This window comes from Zeugodacus cucurbitae, chromosome 6, assembly GCF_028554725.1.
Source record: "Zeugodacus cucurbitae isolate PBARC_wt_2022May chromosome 6, idZeuCucr1.2, whole genome shotgun sequence".
Lineage (NCBI taxonomy): Eukaryota > Metazoa > Arthropoda > Insecta > Diptera > Tephritidae > Zeugodacus > Zeugodacus cucurbitae.
Window position 1 is genome coordinate 11,367,322 of NC_071671.1, and position 21,207 is coordinate 11,388,528.

General features: G+C 36.1%; 1 protein-coding gene across 5 annotated transcripts in view; it reads right to left on the bottom strand.

The window, feature by feature from the left end:
• Window positions 1-19,266, bottom strand: part of LOC105210911 (synaptogyrin) — a 32,770-nt gene extending 13,504 nt beyond the window's left edge. Inside the window, exons 1-4 of one of the 5 annotated variants that reach the window (XM_011182113.3) lie at window positions 19,108-19,266; window positions 17,959-18,199; window positions 568-802; window positions 317-456 (exon numbers count right to left, since the gene is read on the bottom strand). In XM_011182113.3, the coding sequence (XP_011180415.1) occupies window positions 317-456; window positions 568-802; window positions 17,959-18,087 (504 nt within the window). In that variant the 5' untranslated portion in view covers window positions 18,088-18,199; window positions 19,108-19,266. Of the gene's footprint in view, window positions 1-316; window positions 457-567; window positions 803-17,958; window positions 18,200-18,535; window positions 18,554-18,586; window positions 18,940-18,989 lie in introns of those variants that run through there. The other 4 variants (XM_011182112.3, XM_011182111.3, XM_029039444.2 and 1 more) reach the window with 4 other exon arrangements.
• Window positions 19,267-21,207: the final 1,941 nt, after the last annotated feature.

Genomic DNA, 21,207 nt, shown 5'->3' on the forward strand with positions numbered 1-21,207 from the left:
GCTGGCTAGGTCATGTTGTACGGATGGAAGAAAACACTCCAGCTCTGAAAGTATTCGATGCAGTACCCGCTGGAGGAAGCCGCGGAAGAGGACGACCTCCACTCCGGTGGAAAGACCAAGTGCAAAGTGACCTGGCTTCACTTGGTGTTTCCAATTGGCGCCAAAAAGCAAAAAGGAGGAATGAGTGGCGCGCTCTGGTGGATTCGGCTATAATCGCTTAAAGCGGTTCCTACGCCAAATATATATATATATATTAAATCTTGAGATATAAAAACTAAAAATTATTTGCTGTAAAGAAAATTCCCATTTTACTCACCCACACAAAAATTGAGAAAAATGAGAAAAAGATTGCCGCTTCCATATTACTAGAGCCCACACCGCCTGGTGGCATAGGCGCGGATGACCATTGCGACCACAAGTACACGAACGCAATGAAGTACATGAAGGCCCAGAAAGCTAAAAAAAAATGTAGTGGAACATTTAAATTCGAGTTTACTTTATACCAGGGCAATCCTCACTGCTTACGTCCTTATCAAAACAAAACAGTCAACTCAATTTATAACTCACCTGAGAATCCCATGTCTGCCATCACATAACGTTTCCTGCTCTTCACCGACGACATACGCTCGAACAGGTACTCACCGGCGATGAAGGCCATCGACGCCAGAAAACCGAATACACCAATTGTATTGCCATATTTACACGCCATGGCATCGCCATTGTACAGACACACTTCCTTGCCATTCTCGTCGGTGCGCCAACCCTCCGATGAAATGCAGCCAAAGACAACGATGGAAAAGAGCTGAAAGCAAAATGAAAAGTGAGAATCGAGAAATTGTGCGGCTTGTGGGTGTAGTAGTTGTGGGTATGTGTATGGAAAAGCGTTTGATGGTACGTGATAATTATTATGTAAGCGGCTGCATGGATTTTCAATTAAAAATTCTCATTAAGTGAGCATAATGTTAATAGATTGAAAAAGAAATGTGACTTTGCGAAATTAATTAACCCTGAAAATTAAGTTCATTACTTTCGAGAGACACTGGTTATGGTTTACGTATGCAATTTAAATGATTACAACGATATTCTATAAAAGAAAATACTTAATTAGCAGTTTTGTTAGAAATTAAGTCCACCAATTTATATATGTATCTTTAGTAAACGATATCATAAAGCCTCCCGCACAACATCGGACAACTTAACCTTCGAAAATGGCATGGCAATGTCATTCGTTCAGTTGTCCTTAGTGTACATAAGTAGTGAATATTGACTATTCCTGGCATGTAGCACTTTGACCCATTTCCAAAGCAACCGCACACAACACGAACACTTTCAAATATCATGCAGACAACTGGCATTTCATGGAATCCGATTTAAGCTATGGAAATTTATGGTTATTATACTCAAATGCAATATAAGATTTCATGACAGTAGTTGTACGTGCGCAGTTCAAATCGCAAATATTGAAAAAAAAAAAAAAAAAAATCGCAAAGATTCCGAAAATGCTGATGGCATAGAGTTAGTGAACTAGTGACTTTACAAAAGTGAAAGGTTGATTGAGTGAAATGTTATATATCAAAAGAATTAAAAACAAGTAAGGAAGGGCTAAGTTCGGGTGTAACCGAACATTTTATACTCTCTCAATTTATTTATTTAACTTTATTTATATTATATAATACACAATTTGACCCACATATTCGTCATATATATTGTATAAGGTCCATTGAAAGTTGGAAACCATAATATTAGGTTAGAAGCACCGAGGCCCTCGTGTTCGATATATGGGGCCTTAAAAACCTATGGTCCGATTTCGGCGATTTTTAGAATGGGGCTGCCACAGTATTAACATAGTATTTGTGCAAAGTTCTGCACCGATATCTTCACTAGTACTTACTTTATATATTGTAAAGTAAACGATTCAAATCGTCTTCAAAGTTCTGGTATATAGGAAGTAGGCGTGCCATTTTGTGTTGGCGTGGCAGTGGTCCGATTTGGCTCATTTTCGAAAGCAACCTTCCTATGGTGCCAAGAAATAAGTGTGCCAAGTTTCATCAAGATATCTTAATTTTTACTCAAGTTACAGCTTGCACAGACGGACGGACGGACGGACGGACAAACAGACATTCGGATTTGAACTCCACTCTTCACCCTGATCACTTTGGTATATATAACCCTATATCCAACTCGTTTAGTTTTGGGTGTTACAAACAACCGTTATGTGAACAAAACTATAATACTCTCTTTAGCAACATTTGTTGCGAGAGTATAAAAAAATAAGAATTTAAATTTTTAAGAATTTTTACGAATAACTTATTGGAGATATATAAGTCCTCATAACTGTGATTGAGAAAAAAACATCAACTTTATTCCGACAATTCGCGCGCTTCGCTCAACTTACATATGGCCAACATAATTGGCCTACTGGGCGTACTATTCGCAACGCCATCACCCATATTGATACCCAACTTTCGTTATTGGATAATATTCGACCGAATAGACCACGTCCATCAAGCAGTGAAGAAGATATAGCAGCCGTAGCTGCGAGTATACACGAAGACCGTGGAGAGTCGATTCGGTGCAGTCCGCAGGGACTCGAACTGACGTATGGAACGACTTGGAGCGCTTTACGTCGAGTTCTTAAATCGAAAGCGTAAAAAATACAGATTGTGCAAGAACTGAAGCCGCTCGACTTTCTCAAGTGACATCGCTTCGTTCTATGGACTTTTAAAAAGTTCCAAGAAGATCCGACGGCTTCGAGCCAAATTCTGTTGAGCGATTAGGCTCATTTCTGGCTCAATGGATATGTAAACGAGCAAAATTATCCCATTTGGGACGAAGAGCAACCTGAAGAGATTCAAGATATCGGCCCTTATTTCTTCAAAAATGATGCCGGCAAGAACCTATGTAAATGGCAACCGTTATCGCGCCATTAAATACGACTATTTGAGGCCTGAAATTTAAACTCGAGATCTCGGCGACATTTGGTTTCAACAAGTCGGCGCCACTTGCCACACATCGCATCAAACAATGGATATATTGAGAGTAAACTTCGGTGAGCAGATAATTTAACGTTTTCGGCCCGTCAGTTGGCCACCAAGATCGTATGATATCACACCGTAAAACCTTTTCCTGTGGGTATATGTGTAGTCTAAAATCTATGCGAACAACACCGCTTCAATTCAGGCTTTGGAGCAAATCATCACGCCTGTCATTCGCCATTTACCAGTCGAAATGCACGAACGAGTAATCGAAAATTAGATTCAACGGATAGATCATCTGAGACGTAACCGCGACCAACATTTGAAAGAGATAATGTTTAAAAAATAAATGCCAAAGAATGTTCTTTCGAATGATAATAAACATTCCCCATCAAATTTGAATTTTCTGTTTTTTCTTTAAAAAAGTAATTAACCTCGAAATGTATCACCCTTTAAAAATCGAAAATACATTATTTAGAGCTCGGAATCATGTCCGTTTTCCATCCATATAACAGTGCAACCACCATACGGCACATAGTAATCGAAATAATAATAGAACGGGAAATAGTGGTATCCTTAAGGCGCCACTTTTAATTAAACAGCAGACAACTAAGCAATAATGAATGTTGCACCGTCGCAAGTTGATGGAAGAGAATGTTTGCACACGGCTTGTACGAATACTCAATGTTATCCACCATTAACGAGTGCCACTTCAACCAAAACATCAATATCCGGAATAATGAATTCACGCACACCAAACATTTTGGCGAGTTTTCTTTGCACAGTCACGAAGCGCGCATAAGCGCTAAATACAAACAGCTCTGCGCTTTTCACACAATTACATTCACAATATATATGTATAGTGTGTTTTATTAGTTGCATTCAGCCTTTTAGAGAAATAAATGTCAAAGCAACTGTCAAAGTAAACAAGTGTTTGACAATTATGGTCAGTATGTATGTATGTAATTGGCGTTTAACCGTTTAGCCGGTTATAGCCGAATCGACGATAGTGCGCCACCTCTCTCTCTCCTTCGCAGTTCGGTGCCAGTTGGAGATCCCAAGTGTAACCAGGTCGCTCTCCACCTGGTCCCTCCAACGGAGTGGAGGCCTTCCCCTTCCTCGGCTTCCTCCGGCGGGTACTGCATCGAACACTTTCAGGGCTGGAGTGTTTTCGTCCATTCGGCCAACATGACCTAGCCAGCGTAGCCGCTGTCTTTTTATTCGCTGAACTATGTCAATGTCGTCGTATAACTCGTACAGCTCATCGTTCCATCGTCTGCGGTATTCGCCGTTGCCAATGTTCTGAGGACCATAAATCTTGCGCAAAATCTTCCTCTCGAAAACTCCTAGTGTCGTCTCATCTGATGTTGACATCGTCCAAGCTTCTGCACCGTAAAGCAGGACGGGAATGATAAGCGACTTGTAGAGCTTGATTTTGGTTCGTCGAGAGAGGACTTTACTGTTCAATTGCCTACTCAGTCCAAAGTAGCACCTGTTGGCAAGAGTTATTCTGCGCTGGATTTCGAGGCTGACATTGTTCGTGTTGTTGATGCTGGTTCCCAGGTATACGAAATTATCTACGACCTCGAAGTTATGACTGTCAACAGTGACGTGGGAGCCAAGACGCGAATGCGCCGACTGTTTGTTTGATGACAGGAGATATTTCGTCTTGTCCTCATTCACCTCCAGACCCATTCTCTTCGCCTCCTTATCCATGCGGGAAAAAGCAGAACAAACGGCGCGGTTGTTGCTTCCGATGATATCAATATCATCGGCGTACGCCAGGAGCTGTACACTCTTGTAGAAGATTGTACCTTCTCGGTTTAGCTCTGCAGCGCTTATAATTTTTTCCAGCATCAGGTTAAAGAAGTCGCACGATAGTGAGTCACCTTGTCTGAAACCTCGTTTGGTATCGAACGGCTCGGAGAGGTCCTTCCCAATCATGACGGAGCTTTTGGTGTTGCTCAACGTCAATTTACACAGCCGTATTAGTTTTGCGGGGATACCAAATTCAGACATCGCGGCGTAAAGGCAACTCCTTTTCGTGCTGTCGAAAGCAGCTTTAAAATCGACAAAAAGGTGGTGTGTGTCGATCCTCTTTTCACGGGTCTTCTCCAAGATTTGGCGCATGGTGAATATCTGGTCAGTTGTCGATTTCCCAGGTCTAAAGCCACACTGATAAGGTCCAATCAGTTCGTTGACGGTGGGCTTTAGTCTTTCACACAGTACGCTCGATAGAACCTTGTATGCGATATTTAGGAGGCTGATCCCACGGTAATTGGCGCAGATTGTGGGATCTCCCTTTTTATGGATTGGGCAGAGCACACTGAGATTCCAATCGTCAGGCATGCTTTCTTCCGACCATATTCTGCAAAGAAGCTGATGCATGCACCTTATCAGTTCTTCGCCGCCGTATTTGAATAGTTCTGCCGGCAATCTATCGGCCCCCGCCGCTTTGTTGTTCTTCAAGCGGGTAATTGCTATTCGAATTTCTTCATGGTCGGGTAATGGAACATCTGTTCCATCGTCATCGATTGGGGGATCGGGTTCGCCATCTCCTGGTGTTGTACTCTCACTGCCATTCAGCAGGTCGGAGAAGTGTTCCCTCCATAATTTAGGAGGCTTATCCCAATGTAATTGACATAGATTGTGAGTTCTCCATTTTTATGGATTGGGCAGAGCAAACTGAGATTCCAATCGTCGGGCATGCTTTCTTCCGACCATATTTTGCAAAGAAACTTATGCAATCACCTTATCAGTTCTTCGCCGCCGTATTTGAATATCTCAGCCGGTAATCTATCGGCCCCCGCCGCTTTGTGTTCTTCAGGCGAGTAATTGCTATTCGAATTTTTTCATGGTGGGGTAATGGAACATCTGTTTCATCGTCATCGACTGGGGAATCGGGTTCGCCATCTCCTGGTGTTGTACTTTCACTGCCATTCATTCGGAAAAAGGGTTGCAGAATTACGTAGTGCATTATTTTTTCTGTATTTTTGTATTTGTAATAATCATATATCTCTGAGATTGCACCCTTTATTAGCAACAAAACACATGTATATACTTATAACTATATTTATTACCCTGCACTGCTATATCTACAACGACGCCCACTAACCCAACTGTCAGGTGGTGTACCCATACTATCCCTTAAGATCCACTAAGAGCCTTCTGCCTTAAGTCACTTTTTCCTTTCACCGCCACTCGTCTTGCTTTACGCATTTATCCAATGCCCACACAATGGCTATTCTTTCTTCCGTTTGTTGTTGTCGGCAAAACCGCCGATGTCGCCCCCATTGTTAGCGCCAACAATAATGCGACAACAACAATAATGTGAAGGAATGTCGCAAAAACATCTTCTGCTCTACTTATTGTTGCTGCTATTTAGACATGTTCTGTGTACTAAGTAGTAGGAAGTAAAGTAAAGCATGGCAAAGGAAAGGAAACTAGTCAGATATATGTTTGAGAAACAGCGGAATACTTGCAACAACGACAGTTTGACATATTCACATTCATTTTTCGCAAATTCATTTACAATCCACTATATCTACAAGTATATATGTATACATATTCTGGAGAATGAATACAGAAAGTGCTCGTGCGGCGATTATTGCTATAAGGCGAGTCATGGTATGCCATTATTGGATATTTGAAAGCGTTTGGCAAGAAAAAAAGCGAAAAAAACCATAAAAAACACAAATGCATTAGCATAAAAAGTGAATGCGAACAATGAGAAATACTCGTACTACCAGGAAACATGTCCGAAATAGAGGCCAACATAAGAGTGTAGCAATAGAACTGTACTTGCTTTCAGTTATACATACATATATATATACGTTTTATCTATATTATTTACTTGTTAGGCATGCACTTATCTGTTTGTTTATTGGACTTTTCCACTTTTCTATATTTTAGTTATTTTATGTAACCTATTCCCTATTCAATCAAGTAAATTCATAACAGTTATCAGTATATTAAACTTTGTAAATGTATATAAAAGTATAGTAGTATATGAGTGCTTCCCCTAATCTGTCATAAATTTGTAAAATGATTTCGATTTTTCATTTTAAACATTAATTTTTACACCAAGCGAGTTTTTAGTCAAGTATTATAAGTAAGTAATATCTATCTTATCCACTATGAGTCTCCCAAAGGCCTAGATGCGTCGCCAGGCAACCACTAAACCTAATATCTATATTAAAATATTTGGGCATCGTTCTACATACGTAATCGTAGCGATCCCGAATTATACTCATCTAAAGACTTGTGTTTATATTTACAGTTGAACTTCCCTAAATCGAATCACTATAATCCACGAAAAAAATTTCGAGTATAGGAGACTTCCGAGTTACAGAAGGAAATTCGTATGAAATTTAGCTTCTATCGAACCAATTCATGATTTCGAATTATGGATTATTTGCAGTTATAGAAGTTCCAGTTATGGAAGTTCAACTGTATTTATATCTCTGATAGCTATTAAAAAAGAAATCAGCGGCGAACAAGTCCTCGAGTAAATTCAATCACTTAGATTGTAAGATCTCGATACATTACAAATACCTAATTTCCTGTTTCTTAAGTATTTTGCTAAAGACATTAATAGATGTGATCAAAATAATATAGGTTAGGTTAAGTTAATTTAGGAGGGATTTCGGTGCGGATTTCCCATGTTGGACGTCGTTGGATACTTGAAACACTTTGGTATAGAACAAGAGACCCTAATGTATTAAGGAAGCGATTTGAATCTATCAAAATTATATACAAATAATGCCAATTCCTCAGTTGACTGAGGGTACGTAATCCAAAATACTTTAGACTCAGTTTAACGCAGGCTGAAGAAGACAGTTTCCGGAAGAAATTATGTTGTTCGATGTTCCTAGCTTTTATGTACAAATACTATTTTTTTAGATAAATATGTAAACCTAACTTATAAGCAGTTTTTATACTCTCGCAACAAAGTTGCTAAAGAGATTACTATAGTTTTGTTCACATAACGGTTGTTTTTAACACCCGAAACTAAACGAGTTAGATATAGGGTTATACATACCAAAGTGATCAGGGTGAAGAGTGGAGTTCAAATCCGAATGTCTGTCTGTCCGTCCGTCCGTCTGTGCAAGCTGTAACTTGAGTAAAAATTAAGATATCTTGATGAAACTTGACAAACTTATTTCTTGGCACCATAGGAATGAACAAAATCGGACCACTGCCACGCCCACAAAATGGCGAAAACACATAAAATGCTATAACTAAGCCATAAATAAAGCTATGGAAATAAAATTTGGTATGAAGGATCGCACTATGAAGGGGCATATTTGGATGTAAGTTTTTTGGGGAAGTGGGCGTGGCCTCGCCCCCTAATAGGTTTTTTTGTACATATCTCGCAAACCAATAGAGCTATATAAACCAAACTTTCTGCAGTCGTTTCTCTTAATACAGTCCAAAAATGAAAGAAATCGGATAATAACCACGCCCACTTCCCATACAAAGGTTAGGTTGAAAATTACTAAAAGTGGGTTAACTCACTAACGAAAAACGTCCGAAACACTAAATTTCACATAAGAAATGGCAGATGGAAGCTGCACTCAGATTTTTCTAAAAATTGAAAATGGGCTTTATGCAATATATATGACGAATATGTGGGTCAAATTGTGTATTATATAATAATAATTAAGTTAAATAAATAAATTGCGAGAGTATAAAATGTTCGGTTACACCCGAACTTAGCACTTCCTTACTTGTTATTAATAAAATAAGTCACAAAAGGCAAAAATAGACTTATTCTAATAGTCAGTTTATATCATAAAAAATAACAAATTGTTATTTAGATGAATAGAAAGATACGAGAGTACACACGTCACATATGCTACATGCTTATGTAATCGAGAACAAAAATGCCCAACTTAGCCCTCCGGCACATACATACATATGTATATCCTTGCTCTGTTTCATTTATCACTTCAATTAAAATTACATTATCATTGTTCATGTTGCCGATACGCGCTGTTGTTCCCAGACCAGTCGCCACTACAATGAATTGTCTAATCGATTACACTTACGTAAACATTAAGGGTTAAGGTAAACATGGGTTTCGTGGATTCAAAAAATCGATTGTTTGGTTTTTGGCTTATAATTTCTACAACATGTCAAGAATATTGTCTTAAAATTTCAAGTCGATCCGAATAATAGTTTCGGATATACAGCCTTTGGAAGGTGTGCGCTCCAAGTCAAGTACTATTGTTACTCAAAACTTTAAACGCGTTTTTCTCGGAACCGTGTTTTTAATGTCGGTTGTGAAATTTTCTCGACTCAACCGATCTTGATGAAATTTTGAACAGGCGTTTACTCGTGCTTGAATGAAGGGTTTTATTTTGTTTCAATTACAACTATTTAACAACAACAACAACAAAACCCATGTAACCCCTTAACAACGCAGACGTATAAAAATATAAACCAAGAAGTAAATATATATGCAATGTATATATGTACGTCATCAATAGATGAAGACAAAATATCTCTAAAATAATATTGAACTAATACCCATTATAAATGGGCCTAAAGTAATTAAGCTTAAGCTTTTGAAACTTAGAAAAAGTAAGTAACATATCTCTCAGGACGTGATTTCGTGTTAGATATCAAATTTTGTCGCTCAAAAATCCGAATACATAAATTTGTCTTCAAAAGCTAAAAATATTCTGTGGACAGATAGTGGAAAGATATCGACTAACCTTATAATATCTATTGAGGTTTATAATATCAAATGGATATCGATAAAATATAGACTGTTCAAAAGTTTCGCACCTGAAACCTTCTACTTTTGAGAGCCAAGTCAATTCCAATCTATGTCTTGATAATGAATATTCCATTTTCTTATTCTAAGTTCAATATTCTAATCAAAGCTCTTTCGTCCCCTAATCCAACGAAGTTGCAAACCTAACTAACAGAATTTGAACTCCCATTCCAACACTTTTGATTAATCTGATTTGCTACCCGTCATGAGTCGGGCGAATTTAGTTTTGTAGTTGAATATTCATAATTAAAAATCCCCAAGTTCTACAGGCACTCAATGAAATGAGTGAGAAGTGAAAAATAATTATAATTACAGTGCAGTGAACATATGAGTATATGAAATAATGATTCGTGAATACTTCTTTGATCAGAGTTCAAATGCGGGAAAAAAAGCGCATGACCACCCCCACAGCATATTGTAGAAAAGTAAGTAATTTCAACTGTGGCGCCAATGTATGTATAGCAAACACCATAAACCAACGCAATGAATCAACACTTAATAGCAAATATGAGGAAAGTGACGTCTCTGACCTAGTTTGAAGTGAAAAACAAAGAATGAACATTTGCACTTTCCCTGCTGCCACCTTCTGGTGTCAAGGCCAAGTTTGCGAAGACATGTTAGCTAGTTAAACAGTTAGTGAAGTTGACAGCGTGCAGCGGGGGTTTCCGATGGCAACAGGCTATGTGGCAACGGAGTCAAGGCTGCCGGACCGACGGTATTTGAGTGCAATTAAAAGTTAATGCGCAAATTGCTAAGGCAAGCGAGGATTTTTGTTAATAAATATTAGAAACTAAAGTAATAAAAGTCAGTGGCAGTATTATAAAAGCAAGCTAAAACACACAAATAACAACAAAATTCCAGCTAACAGATACAAAAAGCAAATGTAATGAATGAAAAAGAACAACAATACATACAAACGCATATTCGTACAGAATATTTTGCCAACAACAATGAAATCGATATAAGTAAACTAGACAACATAAAACTTATGTAATAACAACAACACTAACAACTATAATAAAAGAGAAAAGTTGTAAAGTAATGGTTACAAGGCAATGCACAACTGACGCCTACGAGTCATTGTCATACACTGTAGTGGGTGTCATTCTTGGTAGTATACGGGGAAATCTTTGCTTGAGAAGAGTATAGATACAATTTCATATACATATATACATACCATGCATATATAGTTTTTATTTTTTTCAAATATATCATGATTCATGAATGTTGCGAAACTAATGACAAAGGCAAATGGACCTTGAATGGCCTTGCGCGGGCGAATCAACGAAGCATCGTGCTGCAGAAGGACATCAAATGATTTTTATGTGGCCTCATATCTGTATATGTATAATACTAAATATAATACATATGTATATGCATGAATATATGTGTGTAGGTACATATTAGAGACCACAAAAACTCTCTTTTATATAATTGGTATGCAATTTTGATTTCAATAAAAGGTTCATTACACAAATCATATATTTCGCCAATGCGATGCTATAAAAATTAAATTAAAAAGTGAAATTTTTGGAGACAGTCGCCATTTTTTACAGACTTAAAATTATCAGAGTCAAAAAAATAAACCAAAAAAAAAATTAAAAAAAAAATTGAATACAAACAAACCTTCAGGCGTACAGTCTACTTTCTAATGGACTTAATATACAAAATATTAAAATTCCGAAAAAAGTCGTTTGATGAATAGTGTGTTTTGTTCTAAAAGTACTTTTAAATAGTTTTGAAGAATATTGTACATGTCATTCCATGCTACGACCGAATGTAAGTACCGAACCGTTCTTCTTCTTCTTTGTCTTGGATCGGTGTGGTCCGAGAACACAAAATTTAACCAGTTGCTTCTATCCTTTGTGAAGTCACGCCAGTTGTACAGTACAAGTGCAGACAGGTCCCTATGCTCTTAGTTGGATGCATGGGCGGAATTGCTTCCGTTGTCCACCCATGGGTACCGAATCGAAAGAACGTTTCACTGGAGTAACGTCTTCCATATGTACGACATGAAATAACGAGCGTATACATTGGATTTTTATACGCTTAACAGTATCCATGTCGTCGTAGATCTCATACTGTTCTTGATACCATCTTCTTCATTACTCCTCGCTCACTTGGAATGTTCCAAGTACCTTCTCATCTCTGGTTGTCATCGTCCAGAAATCTGTACCGTCGTAGATCTCATACTGTTCTTGATACCATCTTCTTCATTACTACTCGCTCACTTGGAATGTTCCAAGTACCTTCTCATCTCTGGTTGTCATCGTCCAGAATTCTGTACCGTATAATAACAGGAATGATGAGAGACCTATAAAGCCTAATTTGTTCGTTGAGAGAGAGAGATCCGCTTCTATCCCAAAGTAGCACTTGGGGGCAAGTGTTATTTTGCGCTTGATCTCCAGGCCTAGATTGTTGATGGCATTTACACTGGTTCCGAGATATACAAAGTCCTTAACTTTAAATGGATAGCTACCAACAGTGACGTAGTTCCTAAGACGCAAATAATATTTTTTTGTAGCCCCAGGTACGTTGTCTAGCAAGTGCATTTGGGTCCAATCCTTACCGAATGAAAGAACGATACTTCAGCTGAATACGGAGACAAAGATTTTGGATTAATTACACAGCCATACAAAAAATAATTGTTAGGGCCTGTGTTTTGTGTACTAGTTTATGGGGTCGTTGAATTCGAATTCGAAGCCCAGGGTTTTGAAATAACCACAGAAAATCAATATGGCGGACAGCGATTTTTAAAATTCATTGGATTCGCTTGAAAGTCACTACTCTGGGGTTTTCGGGGTCCCTAAACACGAATCCGGTGTCGGTTTTTCAATTATCTAAAATGGCGGATCTAATATGTCGAATCTTTACAATTGTTCCCCGTATTGGTTCGCCATTTTGAGTTTCAAAAAAAGTAACCTCAACGTAATCAGCGACCCCGAGAACCCTCGAGTATCGACATTCAAGCGATTCCGATGAGTTTTTCAAAAAAGCGTCGGCCATATAGGACCCCTCATTTGGAATTTTGAAAAACCGACACGGGATTCGTAATATGTAACCACGAAAACCACCGAGTAGGGAGTTTCAAGCGAATCCGATGAATTTTAAAAATTGCTGTCCACCGTACTGGTTTTATGGCGTTATCTCAAAACACTGATCTGAGGTGAATAAATGGATCAGCGACCCCTAAAACATATTTCACACATAGTAAGAGCACCAGGTCATAACAAAATGATTTTTTGTGTGCTGTGTAATTAATCCAAATCGTACTTTTATTCGAATTTATTTTATTAGGAAATTTAACTTATTTATTTATGAAAAGCAACTAATTTGGAACATATGTAGGACTCACTGTAAAATTAGTATGCATGTATGTATGTATTATGAATCTGTTGGCAATCTGTTGTCCGTATATAGAAATATTGTGAAAGGATACGCTCTCTTTAGACGTCAGCACAAGAATTGAGTGACAAGCAATACACTGAGGACTTCAACTATACTTGCTTACATAAATATGAAATATATTAAATAATATAAACATATGAATTTAGTACGTGGGAGCGTACAAATAAATAAATAGTGCGGTCTCGTTGGCAATGTGAATGTCAAAGGTCCCACTCAACTCAAATCATCACACTGTCAACAATCAGGTAACGAATATAGTATATTTATATGAGTACATGAAAAAGTGACAATTTGTGAAAAGTGAAATTTATATTTGTTGGGATTTTACACGAAATTGCCGCTAATTCTGTAGGTATTTCGAAAAAGTTATATTACAATTAAGTGTTTAAAATAATTTATCAAAATTAATTATTTAATTTTAACTACAAAACATTGTTGTTGCTTTCACAAGTACAACAAAGTCACAAAATCTCTTTTGACAAGAGAGTATAGCTCATATATAGCGTGTAGCGAATGGTTGAGTTGAAGGCAGCTGTAATTATCAACGCACTAACTCTCGTAACGGTAAATGAGTGTGCGTGACTTTATTGTGATTTGTGTTAATTACCACAAAAGCGAAAAAATCTGAAGTACACGCACTTGCGCCTGATTTGTGTGATAAGTTGTTAGCACAGAAATGTCACATACGTCCAGCCCCTACGTTGCGGGTGTTCATTTAGGTGCGATTTCTTTGAATGTGATGAATATAAAAGTGGAAACACTGAAATGGAACGCAAGGAAACGGAAATATGGCTACAAACTTTGCTATGCAACTGGAACATAACAGGAATTTTTAATGAAATGTATTAAAATGAAAGTAAATAAATATAAAATATATAAATATGAAAAAGATATACAATTAAAATACAGCAGAGCTAAGTAAAATTTAGACAAAAAATAATTAAATATTTTATTATTATAAAAATATACTCTTCCAGTTTTTTGCAAATAGCAACAAGGGTTTCTATTAGGGCTCTTAAAACTATTCGATTAACCTGAAAACCGATTATTTGAATAACCGGTTTGTAACCGTTCGTACGAATATTAACCGGTTAGTCGCAATGTTACGAATATTCGAATGAAAATGAAAGAAAATTCATACTTGCACTATTCGAATAGTCGACAACGAACTTCTTTTTCTTGACTGGTGTAGACACCGCTTACGCGGTTATAGCCGAGTCCACAACAGCGCGCCAGGCATCTCTTCTTTTGGCAGTTTAGCGCCAATTGGTAATACCAAGTGAAGACACCTGGTCCTTCCATCGGAGTGGAGGTCTCTCTCTTCCTCGGCTTCCACCAGCGGGTACTGCATTGAAAACTTTCAGAGCTGGGGCACTTTCGTCCATTCGAACAACATGACCTAGCCAGCGTAGGCGCTGTCTTTTTATTCGCTGGACTATGTCTATGTCGTCGAACAACACATACAGCTCATCATTCCATCTTCTGCGGTATTCGCCGTTGCCAATGTTTAAGGGACCATAAATCTTCCGCAAAACCTTAGTGCCGTCTCATCGGATGTTGACATCGTCCACGCTTCTGCACCATAAAGTAGGACGGGAATGATGAGAGACTAGGGTTTGGTTTTTGTTCGTGTAGAGAGCACTTTACTTTTCAATTGCCTACTTAGTCCATAGTAGCACCTGTTGGCAAGAGTGATTCTGCGTTGGATTTCTAGGCTGACATTGTTATTGCTGTTAATGCTGGTTCCCAGGTAGACGAAATTATCTACAACTTCAAAGTTATGACTGTCAACAGTGACGTGGGAGCCAAGACGCAAATGCGCTGACTGTTTGTTTGATGACAGGAGATATTTCGTCTTGTCCTCATTCACCTCCAGACCCATTCGCTTTGCTTCCTTATCCAGGCTTCTCTGTTTAGCTCTGCGGCTCGAACTATTTTTTCCAGCATCAGGTTAAAGAAGTCACATAATAGCCTTGTCACATTGTCTGAAACCTCGTTTGGTATCGAACGGCTCGGAGAGGTCCTTCCCGATCCTGACGGAGCTTTTGGTGTTGCTCAACGTCAGCTTACACAGCCGTATTCGTTTTGCGGGGATACCAAATTCAGACATCGCGGCATAAAGGCAGCTCCTTTTCGTGCTGTCGAAAGCAGCTTTAAAGTCGACAAATAGTTGGTGTGTGTCCATCCTCTTTTCACGGGTCTACTCCAAGATTTGGCGCATGGTGAATATCTGGTCTGTCGACAACGAACGGTTAACCGACTAGTCGAAAGTGAACGGTTAATCGAATAGTGCATAACTGACGACTATCCGAATAGTGCAAACCGTATATTATTATTCGAATAATGTCCTAATATAATATTAGTAGATTAGTCGAATACCAAGAGCTCTAGTTTCGATAAGAGTCACATTAGGAATTTATCTTCAAAATCTCAACAAGTTGTTGAACACAACTGTACATATTTGAAATAAATCGGATCATTCTAGTAATAAAAAATTTAATAAAAACATAATGAAGTTCTTTATACTAGACTTAATATTATCATCGTAAAGAATGATTGGTTCAGACAACTATGAAATAAACTGTGTTTTATAAGGTGAATTCATATTATAGTCTTTTAAGAAATCTATAAATTAAAAAATAAATGATTCAAAAGAAGTAGAAAGAATCGAATACATATATATATATATATTCTTAGCCGGTAGAAAAAATTATTCATTGGCACTGAGGCCTTCATGTTCGATATCTGGAGCATTGAAAATTTATGGTCCGTTTTAGATCAGTTTTAAAATAATAATGGCGCATCTCAAACGCAGTGTTTGTGTAAAGTTTTGTTTCGATATCTTCATTGGTTCTTGAGGTATATATTATAAAGTGAACGAATCAGATGGAATTCAAAATTGCATTATATGGCAAGAAGGCGTGGTTGGCGGAGCCATGCCACTTTTATTTTTTCTTTGGCTTCGATATTTAAAATATTTTATTTACGTAAGTTATTGCAGAAAATCATATAGTTCGATCCTGTGATCTTGTAAGCTAGCAACGAAAGAATAATCTCTAAAACAGCATAAATGAAAAAAAAAAATAAAGTAATTCGGTAAATTAATTCCGAATTCAGCGGGTTTCTTTAAGGGGTTATATACAGTTAGACAGCCGAAAAAATGTGAATTTTCCAGAATTTTTACTGAGAAAACTTTTTAATTTATTGATCCAAAAATTTATACACATTAATATGTGTGTCTTTTAACTGTGTTTTAAGACTTAGTACTAGTAAAAATATTTATTTGAAAAAGAGCTACAGCTGATCTCCAGGAGCTCCTCTCAAAAAAGACGTTTTGCGGTGACCACTATATCTCGGAACTGGATCATCCGAAATTAAAAAACCAAACAGATTTCGTTAAAATAATGTGAAATCTAGTAATTAATCGAAGGAATAAGCAAAATAAAAATTTTTGGCGGTTTCTCAAAAAAAAAAATCGATTCTTCACCGAAATTTCGGCCTTAAATTGTTTATAAAAAAAAAATATTTATCGGAGAGAAAAAATCTTCGATTAATTACTAAAAAATATATTTAAGAAGGTCGTGTTAAAATTTGAGACTAATCGGTCTAGTCGTTTTCGAGTAATGTTAGTCACCGACTTTGAAAACACCATTTTGAGAAAAACGCGGACCTTGTACATCCAAGCACTCTGAAACGCCTTTTCAAATTTTTCATTTGCTTGTAACTTTGAAAATATTCACCGGAACGATATATTCTGTGTGTATTCTTAAATATATGTACATTAAGAAAATGAAATAAAAAAAAATCGATTTTTTGAAAATTCTAACTGTATATAACCCCTTAAGGGACTATCCAGTGTAACCCATGAAATACTAGGCGATTTTCATGATTTTTTAAAAGAAAGTGCTCTATCGAATGTTTCCAAGTTTTTTGAACATAATCGGATATATTTGAAGCTATGTATATTTAAAATTTTTGTTTACAAAAATATTGAAAAATAACGGAGTTATATATGTGCTGTCTTCGGAGGTGCCAAAAAAAAAGTTCCCCAACTGCTGACATGATTCCGGTCGAATGAATAGTTGAAACAAAAAATTCAAAACGATATTAAAGTTGAAGTTATTTCCTATACAATGACACACGATTTTTGAAAAATATCAAAAAATAACAAAATGGATTGTTCTGAAAAAAAGTGGCGTTTTTTAGGTCAAAATTTCAGTTTTTTAATGCCAAATTGACAATTGAAACAGAACGCTACCATCCAAATACTATTCAAGATACGACCTTACCGCTTTCACAGGATAGTTTTGAAAGTATAAGCTATCGAATAAGCAAAAATCGATTTTTTGAAAGTGTCACACTGGCATAGCCCCTTGACATGCGATTTCAAAGCAGAAGGAACGAATACTAGAAAGTTTCAAAATCACAACTTGCATAAGAAAATAATTGGAGCATAGCATTTGATAGTTGAGATATTGACAGTAGTGTTGAATACCTTGAGAATACCTTCGATTGTCACTCATTTAAAATCAATTTTGAGATACATGCATAGAAGACAATTCTAAATTCATTGACGAGGACAATTAAAGGATTAGTTTTAATTTACCGTACTCAGATAATACATTCAATTTTCAAATACTTGTATGTATTAGACAACTTTCTCTATAGAAGGAAGGACCACTTATGTATGGTATATCCAAATATGTTTTAGGCAGGAATACATGAAAATACTGACAGTGTGTAAATATGTATATGTGCAAATACATGAGTGTGAGCGCAGAACTGTCAACTTACCCAACAAAGTGCGCGTATCACCACTTGAGGTTTCATGGCGAATGTGAGGGGATCAAAGGCGCCACCCGCCTTACCACCGCCATACGCGCCACCAGCGTTCATATTCAGAATTTGAGTTAAGATATCCATGCTATTAGTATGGCTGTGTGTGTGTGTGTGTTTTTATGGGTGGAATGGGACGTTGATTTTAGTACGCAACAATTAATGCGATTATTTTTTAAATTAATTTATTTGCACAAATCTGAAAAAAAATCACATAAATATACATACACTTTTAAATTAAAAAAAAATTAAATAAAATTATTGGAAATTATTATTGCAACAAAATCGCAATTTATTTTAAATTTTTATTTATTGTTTTATTTTTTTTTTATTTGAAAATATTTTTTTTATAATATTTTTTTTTTGAAAATATTTTTATTTTTTATTTTATTTGAAAATATTTTTATTTTTTTTTTTGAAAATATTTTTTTTTATTTTTTTTTATTTTTATTTTTTATTTTATTAGAAAATATTTTTTTTAATTTTCTTTGACAACAAATTCACAATTTGTAATTTTTTCCAGTTTTTTGATTACAAAACAGTTACGCGTACGCGTTTTTCAAACCCGTTTAGAGGACGAACGCACACAGACAAACACAATTAGAGAGGACAGCAGGTGGAGGGCGGCATTCCAACGCGCACAACCGTTATAGCGTTAACTGACGCTTTCTCATGACAGTGTTAATGAAATTAACCTTTCAACAGCATTTAAATATTCACACACACACACACACTAGCAGACTTGCGCCCATTTGCTTAGAATATTTATATGCATAAATACTTAGCAAGCAATGTGTGCATAAAATATTCGCAAATGCTACAAATTGAAAATTGCGCTTGAAATATTTCGTTTTCACTCGTGTATGTATTTATAATATAATCACAATTATGTATGTACTATGTGCATTGAGTTGGTTTTGCGAATATTTTTTTTTTGTATTTTTTTTTATATTTTTACAACGAATTACTACTAAAAAGTAATCGCTCACTTCTTTTTTAATTATTTTATTTATATTTCGTATACTTTTATGCGCCCTTTAGCTTTCGAATCGCTGTATGTAGTATTTATAGTATGTTAATAGCGTCGCTCGCACTAGTATTCCTTACACTTTGTGTGTATACTATGTTTGTTGCAGCACAGCTACTCTAGCCGTGCTATGTAGTATTGTGCCACAAATAACGGAAACACAAAACGTACTGAAATCGTTGCGCGAGCTTTTCTAACTGTTTTCCTATTCCTACAAGCTGTCATGAGCAAGCGAACGGTACAGGTATGCCCGCCATGTGAGGGTGGGTCTGCATTGCGGTGCAGCAGTGTGCCCCGCGCACAGCCAAGTGTCAATTTAGCAGTGTGGTTGGTATCACTGCATGGCGCTGATAAAATGTGTAAACACATAAGAAATGTAAATATTTGCAACAAAAATCAATTATAAGCTTAAAAAATGAGAAATTCAGCTCAAATTGAATGTGCTTTAGACAGCATTTCATTAATTTTTCCAAAAAAGTCCACTATATTTTCAGATTACTGTTATTTAACAACAGCATACAATTATGTAAGTTTACTCGCCTAGAAGTATGCAATGAAAAAATGCGCTGTAAATTAAGCGTTTACGTATATCGATAATTCTATTACATATGATTGCAAATTTATTAATCGATAAATAAATTGATATGTTGAGAGCGAAATTTTAGTTTATAGACTTTTTAAGGGGTTATATACAGTTAGAATTTTCAAAAAATCGATTTTTTTTATTTCATTTTCTTAATGTACATATATTTAAGAATACACACAGAAAATTTCATAACGTTCCGGTGAATATTTTCAAAGTTACAAGCAAATTTGAAAAGGCGTTTCAGAGTGCTTGGAAGTACAAGGTCCGAGCGGCAGCGCCTTTTTCTCAAAATGGTGTTTTCAAAGTCGGTGACCAACATTACTCGAAAACGGCTAGACCGATTAGTCTCAAATTTTAACACGACCTTCTTAAATATATTTTTTAGTAATTAATCAAAGATTTTTTCTCTCCGATAAATATTTTTTTGTTTATAAACAATTTAAGGGCGAAATTTCGGTGAAGAATCGATTTTTTTTTTTTTTTGAGAAACCGCCAAAAATTTTTATTTTGCTTATTCCTTCGATTAATTACTAGATTTCACATTATTTTAACGAAATCTGTTTGGTTTTTTAATTTCGGATGATCCAGTTCCGAGATATAGTGGTCACCGCAAAACGTCTTTTTTGAGAGGAGCTCCTGGAGATCAGCTGTAGCTCTTTTTCAAATAAATATTTTTACTAGTACTAAGTCTTAAAACACAGTTAAAAGACACACATAAATTTTTGGATCAATAAATTAAAAAGTTTTCTCAGAAAAAATTCTGGAAAATTCACTTTTTTTCGGCCGTCTAACTGTATATAACCCCTTAAACAAAATAAAAATATTAATTTTTGTACAAAAACAATACAGTTTGAATACTATATATTATAAATTTAATTATTGATCAGTATAAAAAATTACTGCGTCTAATGGCCTAGAAGTATGCAACGAATAATGCGATTGTTACAAACTTGTTTATGTTTATCGATAGTTTTGCTTGAAACACTTGAAAATTTTTTAAATAATTATATTTTCTTCCCAAATACAAATATTAAATGATAAAATAAGAATATATTTCTATCAAAAACAATAAAAAAATTAAAAAGTAATTTCAATAAAAAAATTGTAAAAGAAGATTCGTATATATTTTAAATGTAGACTTTATTCATACGAATCTTCTTTTATATAAGAAGTGAGGGTGGTTTCCAGGCGGCAAAGCTTACACATTATCTAGGCACGATCTTCGTAAAGGCTAGGAATATCATAATAGTTGTTGCATACCTTAAGTAGTGTGTGTCATTTTCAAAAAATTGACTTTTTTATTTTTTGCTTATTCGATTATTTATACTTTCAAAACTATTATGTGAAATCGGCAAGGTCAAAAACTTCCATTTTTTACCAAAAAAAACGACACTTTTTTCAGAACATTTTGTTAATTTTTGATATTTTTCGAAAATCGTATGTCAATGGGTAATACCATTAACTTGTATACCCTTTTTGAATTTTTTAATTGCAGCTACTCATTCGGCTGGAATCACGACAGCAGTTGGGGAACTTTTTATACCCTGAACAGGGTAACAAGGTCACGAAGTTTGTAACACCCAGAAGGAAGCGT